Here is a 6,936-nt window from a genome sequence, read left to right as displayed (position 1 = left end):
CCCACAAATATTTTCCGATATCTTATATCTCTGACATTTGAACTTTCAAGTTCATTATGAACACACATGAGTTACTACATCCGATGCCATTAACAAAATTGTTCACCGAACAATAATCCGACTAGATTTGAAAAAAAATCAGAATACTTGAAATTACAAGAATTTGAGAGCAGATTGTTTAATTAACATCAGAATCGAATTAGACTGATAAATCCGATCCGTTCCTTTTTTTAATTAAATAGTATGAAAAAATACTTATAAATAGTGTGAGGACAATTATATTCTTAAAATATTTGTTTATCTATGACCCTATTGATATGATATTAATTGCATTTAAGTTTTTCCTTGTGTGATTAATGATCTAACTCTTATTAATAGTGTTTGGACAATTATAATCTCTAAAATGTTTAGTTACTTATTTGCCCTTATTAATATTCATTGCCTTTTTTTTAGAACTCTTAAAAAAAGTGTGCGGATATTTATACCTCTAAAAATATAATTTGTTTGCATTAGCTACCTTAGTTAGGACAAAGTTTAGACTACTTTCAATGGAGTATTGTTTTTAATTTTTTTTTTTTTTTTATAATTTCAAAACATGAAAAAAAAAACTGTTTCATAAAGTTTTGCAAGCCTAATATTTCCTTTGGTTTTTTTATTTATATTTTTTTTTATCACATTTACCAACACGTACACAAGTTGGATGACTCTAATTATCAGTAAATAAAATTTAAAAACTTATATTATGAAAATATATGTTAAGACGATTCTAATAAGATTTTACATGTATGTTTTATCATAATTATAAATCATAAAAGTTAATCAAAGTAGAGATTATAAATTAAATAGTGGCAAAAGATGAAATGTGGCAGCTTAAAAAGAATAGAGGTAATGACCAATAGTGTTATAGCATAACCTACCTCTTAACCATTTCTTAATGTTACAAAAAACACCAAATAAAATAGGAACGATTGAGGGTTTTTGTACCCATAGAAACAATGAGAAGGTTGTAAATAAATTCTTGAACATATAATACGTAGTGTATAATTGTTGTTGATTGAGTGACTTGGTAGTACAAATATTTTCTCCATTACATTAGACAATATTATCAACTTTTAATAGATTAAATATCAACAATACTCCTAGCTAGCTCACTATTAGTTGCATGCACTCATGCAGTACATTGGAAAATTGAATTTCATAGGAGGATGTGATGTAATCCTACTTCACTGTTCAAATGTCTTGCATAGAATTGGGTGTTACTCAACTAGGCAACTTTAATTTCATGCAATCACCAATTAATTAACCAATAACTTGAGAAAAAACAAGAATGGAGGAGGGTAACATTGCAAGTCTGATCTAGCTTCACAACCAGGATCTTCCGTTCGAGACTAAACATCTACCCATTTGGTTATATCTATTTACGCACATTAAAAAATGAAGATAAAGTTAGTTATTTAAGAATGAGTTGGCCGGATTCGATCTACTAACTTCGAATGACAGAAGGCGGACTAGCATTATAGTCAAATGATACATCACTTACCAATTAAATTGGCTTCAAAAGAATAATCAAACTTGTAAATGGGCTAATAATTTCAAATTATAATAGAAATTCTACTAAGAAATCAAATTAAAGAGGAGAAATAGTTAATTAATCCATAATACAATACATAACAAGTCAATACAAGTAATGACCGATCAATATGCAAAGGAAGAAGCAAGGGAACACTTTAGTGGTTCGGATCATGAAAGATGGTAGCCTTATAAGTATTGCTATTACCATCGACGAGCTCGAAAACACAAGTATCTCCTACGTGTAGCTTATTGTCCCTTACAAAAGTTCGCCATTCAGATCCAATAATACTCGCCGAATAATTTAACTTGTAGTAATATGACCTTAAATTATAGCTCTTTTCATCATCGGGTCCTTTTAAAATTAAATTCCGTCTATTTTTATTGTTAAAAAATACTCTGGCATAGGCAAATGGAACACCCTACACAAATAAGGATATATATGATCAATCATCAACTAATCTTATAAATTCATACTAATTAATATAATTAGGGAAAAAATAGCTAGCTTACTAAGTAGCTAGTTAGGCTTCTCTTACCAATTTTGGCTGTTTTTTTGTTAGAAGATTCATTTTCGGATATTCCATGACAACTTTGAAATGAGGATTTTCTGATTTGAAAGCTTCAAGACTTTCTGTAACACTTGTGTTGTTTTCATCATCCACAACTACAATCTTTGCATCTACATTAAAAAATAAGTTTATATCAATTAGACACGATACGAATAGGTTAAGTGTGGCCTCACCTTAAGTCGCATGCAAAACTCGCAACTAATAAAATATGGAGGAAATAAAATATTGTACCTGCTAAAGTGACTCCATAATCATCATTGTCATCTTGATCCACCTCCTCTTCTTGTGGTGAAATTTTTATCACTTCTTGATCCTTAGTATGATTATCGAACTCTTGATCATACTCTATTTCGAAACAAGTCGTGTCGAAAATAGTGACACGGTATTCATACTTGACCTCATCATATCTAAAGAGAAGGAAGTAACCATAGTTAAGTGAATAGTTCTTCACAAAGCATTCCCAACCTTTGCTTAGCCACACTTTGCCACCTTCTTTAAACAACTCTACTCTCCAAACTTTACCATCATTTACGCTTAGTTTAACGTAATCATTTGCTAATTGCTCTTCATAATACGTCCTCACGTATTTTTCGGGTATTTTCTGCCTCCCATAAAATGAAGCAACACAAAATATGTCATTTAAAATTAATCATCAAAAAACTACTAGCAACAATTTTGCATGAAACCTAAATTAATACATTGAAATAAAAAAAAAATTATAATGAACTTACTAGGTTGTGAATTTGAGTTGAAGGAGCAACAATAATTTTGTAAAAACAAGGTCCAAGTGCATGCAAATTCTCAGGGGTTATTTCTGGAATTGTTGTTAATGCAATCTTCTTACCCTTGCTTTTGTTGCCTTTCTTAAGGACCTCCATTTTGTAGATTATGAAGTAGTGTACACTATATATATATATCAAATAAAAGGCAATTCATAAGATATGAACTTAAGAAAGAGAGTTGTCTGTGGAAAATGTAGAAAGCATGTCATCATTCATCATAAATGCTAAACTTTGTATAATTTTTGTCAGTCTGTCATGTCCCTAACCCTTCGTATGTACCAAATTGTGACATAGCAACATAAATAATTTTACGAGATTTGATATTTTCACGTTTTAAACTACTCGTAAACTACTCGTAGAAAGTATTGCAAGTATTCAAATAAATGGGACAAGTGTTTTAATAAGTGTTTGTAATTGAGGTATACGCTTAATACCTAGGGAGTACTAAGATTAAGTAATGGTTTGAGGAAAATATGTGAGAATGAATCAAACTATGATTAGAGAGGGTTTTGAGTAAAAAAATCGCATAAAACTGATATAATAAATACAATTATTTTCGAATGGAGAGATAAATTGGTGCTTGTATGCATAGAAATAGAGTATGTTTAGTTGATCACTTAATCTGATATGATATGATATAGTCTAATCTATTTGTCCGATTTGACAAAATTTGAACCTTTGTACATTAATTTTTAAGGAAATTTCAAAAGAGGTGTCATTAGATTCATATTGATGTATATTTTTCAAATAAGAAATTATCATAAATTTATTATTATGAAAGTAAATGTATTTAGCCATAATTAAACGTAAAATAGATTTACTCCATACTCCTTATATGATTTGATCTGAGCTCATCTAATCAATTTGCTTATAACTTTTTTTGAAAAATTACCATTTATTGATCCATTTCTCACCTTAGATCTTTAAATCAATACTGGATCAGAGTCATCTTTGTTGTTACACGCACTCTTTTGCTTGTCTAACAAGCGAATAGATTGAATGGGTGCACTCTAAAGTACTACAGTATAGGTTTGATAAGCTGCTGTAAAGTTTAAAGTAAGTGCTAACAATAATACCCCAACAAGAAACTTCACCAAATTAAACCAATTACTAATTTGAGAATAGTGGCACAATTGCAAGTCTTGTTACATAGACAAGTTAGACAATTAGGATTTTGAGGAGATTGTTTATACAATAATGTGGGCCACTTGGCCTTAGTAAGCTCATTGAAATATTATCAAGAGTAATCATATTGTTATAACTTGTACGTACGCACTAGTGATATTAATTTGTGTAACAAATAGGCTAGGGGTCGAATCTCATCAAACTCATTCTAGGAGGGATTTTTCAGCCCTTAAATTCCCCCTTTCTAGGATGGACTTTCTCCTTGTCATTAAAAAAAAATGACATAAATTTGTGTTGACTTTGTCATGAATTTGGAAACTAATACAATGGTAGAAAATAGAAAATTATTAAGCTCGAACTTGCTAAGCCAAGTCCGATTGTTGTTGAATTGTACAACACTCCTTGGTACCCTAATAAGCCAATAATATTCAATCCGTGCTTTAGCTTTTATTAAGATATATTTGGATAACATTAGGATTTATCTTTTATCTTGGTTTTCCTAGGTTATCTTGGTTTTCCTAGAGTTTAAGTTAGGGAAGGAAACCTTATTAATTGTATTATAAATTGATTGATTATGTGTTAATGGAAATCAAGCCAAAGTTTATTCACAATTCATAATTCTACATGGTATCAGGCCTAATTCTTTTTTCTAAACCATAACCATGGCTGGCGGACGATGCACCACCCCCACCACCACCCAAAATTGAACCCAACTCACCATATTACCTTGGTTCCCAAGACCGGCTGGGAGACTTCATTACTCCCACCCGTCTAACAACCGATAATTATGACTCTTGGGCTGCTGATGTTCAGACGGCGTTAGAAGCTCGAAGGAAGTTCGAATTCTTAGATGGCACAATCACCACCCCATCACCTCCATGTACAAAGTCCGATTGGACAACGATTAATGTCATGCTCATCTCCTGGATCACCAATACCATAGATCCCACTTTACGATCTACTTTGTCAAAATTTAGGGAGGCTAAAACTCTCTGGGATCATCTCAGACAGAGGTTCGCTCATTGATTGCGAAGTGTGAGAAACTCAAATCAATGCTTGTTTCTACTTACCATGGCAAATTACATCTTCTTTGGCAGGAATTGGATAGACATGAGCCTTTAATTTCATGTAATTGCTGTGTTTCTTGTACTGCCGGCAAAGCCCACGAAGAACGCCGTGAACAAGCTTACCTCCACGATTTTTTAATGGGTTTAAATCCCGATTTATACTCTTCCTTGGGCACCCAAATCCTTTCTCCAGATCCTCTTCCAACTCTTGATAGAGCTTATCAGCTGGTGGCCCAAGAGGAGCGCGTTCGTTCGTCAACCAAAGACGTCGATTCTGCGACTCTAGAAGCTGCTGGTTTCGCGGTCCGTTCTGGGCTTGAAGCTGCGGCAGACCAGAGTCGTGGCAACTCCCGGAATTTTGAGAAGACCGTTTGCTCAAGGTGTCGCCGTTCTAGTCACGAGGCTGCTTCTTGTTAGGCAGCCACCACTTGTGGACATTGTAAGAAGAAGGGCCACCCAGAGAGCAAGTGCTTTGAACTTGTGGGTAGGCCTGAGAATAAAAAATAGGGATAGGGGCATGGGCCAGCCTGTGCTAATGCCGCTTCAGGTTTGGATTCCCCATCCAATTCAACCTTGGGCCAATTATTTACACCGGAGCAGTGGAAGGCTATTGCGGGTCTTGTTGGTAACTCTCAATTTCCCGAAAATAGACTAATTGGTAAGTTTGATGCCACCTCTTGGATTATCGACACAGGTGCAACTCACCATGTTACCGGAAATAGCTCTTGGCTACTTGACACTCAAAATATCGAATGTCTTGTTGGATTACCGAATGGTGCAAAAGTGGTAGCCACTCTGATGGGCTCAGTCTATTTGTCGGATAACATAACTCCCACCGGAGTTCTCTATGTCCCTAACTTGAATTGCAATTTACTCTCTGTCTCCCAACTTAATGATAATTTACAGACTATTGTCCAATTTGATTCTAATGGTTGTGTTATACAGGACCGAACGAAGGAGCTGATTGGAACGGGAACTAGGAGAGATGGACTATACTATTTTTACAAACCGAAATTTGTGTCACGGGTAGAAGCTACATCAAATCTAGAGTTATGGCATCGTCGTGTTGGTCATCCTTCCGAAAAAGTAGTTAAGTTAATTCCTCTTGTTAGTGGTAATAAACATCATTTGGATTCCGGCTGTAAAGTATGTATGTATGCTAAACATCCGAGAGATAAATTTCTTTTAAGTGATAATAAAGCTTCTAGAATATTTGAGAAAGTTCATTGTGATTTGTGGGGTCCATATCGTCATGTGGAGATCGTTATTTTTTAACTATCGTAGATGGTTTTTCACGAGCAGTATGGATCTATTTGATAGTAGACAAATTGGAGGTCTTTCGAATGTCAATGACGTTTGTTGCTATGGTAGATCGTCAATTTTCTCAAACAATTAAGGTTGTCCAGAGTGAATGGGACCGAATTTAATTGCTTACTCGAATATTTTAGGGCTACAGGTATTTTATTCCAAACCTCATGTGTTGGTACCCCTCAACAAAATGGTCGTGTTGAAAGAAAACATAAACATATTCTGAATGTCGGGTGTGCCTTGAGATTTCAGGCTAAATTACCCATTTATTTTTGGGGGGAGTGTGTCCTTACCGCTGCTCATTTGATTAACCGCACACCATCCCCACTCTTACAAAATAAAACCCCTTTTGAAATTGTGTTCGGTAAACCTCCCTTATTCGATGCCATTCGCACTTTTGGGTGCTTAATTTTCGCTCACAACCAGAAAACTAAAGGGGATAAGTTCGCTAGTTGGAGTAGAAAGTGTGTCTTTATAGGATATCCGTTTGGCAAAAAGAGATGGCGGTTGTTT

The 6,936-nt window shown here is 34.3% G+C and overlaps 1 protein-coding gene across 1 annotated transcript; it reads right to left on the bottom strand.

The window, feature by feature from the left end:
• Positions 1-1,727: 1,727 nt before the first annotated feature.
• On the bottom strand, positions 1,728-3,019 carry LOC110692020 (B3 domain-containing protein Os03g0212300-like). The gene is made up of 4 exons (XM_021869013.1): positions 2,873-3,019; positions 2,373-2,742; positions 2,109-2,251; positions 1,728-1,991 (listed from the first exon to the last, which is right to left on the bottom strand). Exons 1-4 carry the CDS (start codon positions 3,017-3,019, stop codon positions 1,728-1,730), a joined length of 924 nt encoding a protein of 307 aa, XP_021724705.1.
• Positions 3,020-6,936: the final 3,917 nt, after the last annotated feature.

This window comes from Chenopodium quinoa, unplaced genomic scaffold, assembly GCF_001683475.1.
Source record: "Chenopodium quinoa cultivar QQ74 unplaced genomic scaffold, ASM168347v1, whole genome shotgun sequence".
Taxonomy (NCBI): Eukaryota; Viridiplantae; Streptophyta; class Magnoliopsida; order Caryophyllales; family Amaranthaceae; genus Chenopodium; species Chenopodium quinoa.
The sequence above is the reverse complement of the archived record's forward strand: the minus strand, read 5'-3'. Positions and strand labels throughout refer to the sequence as shown.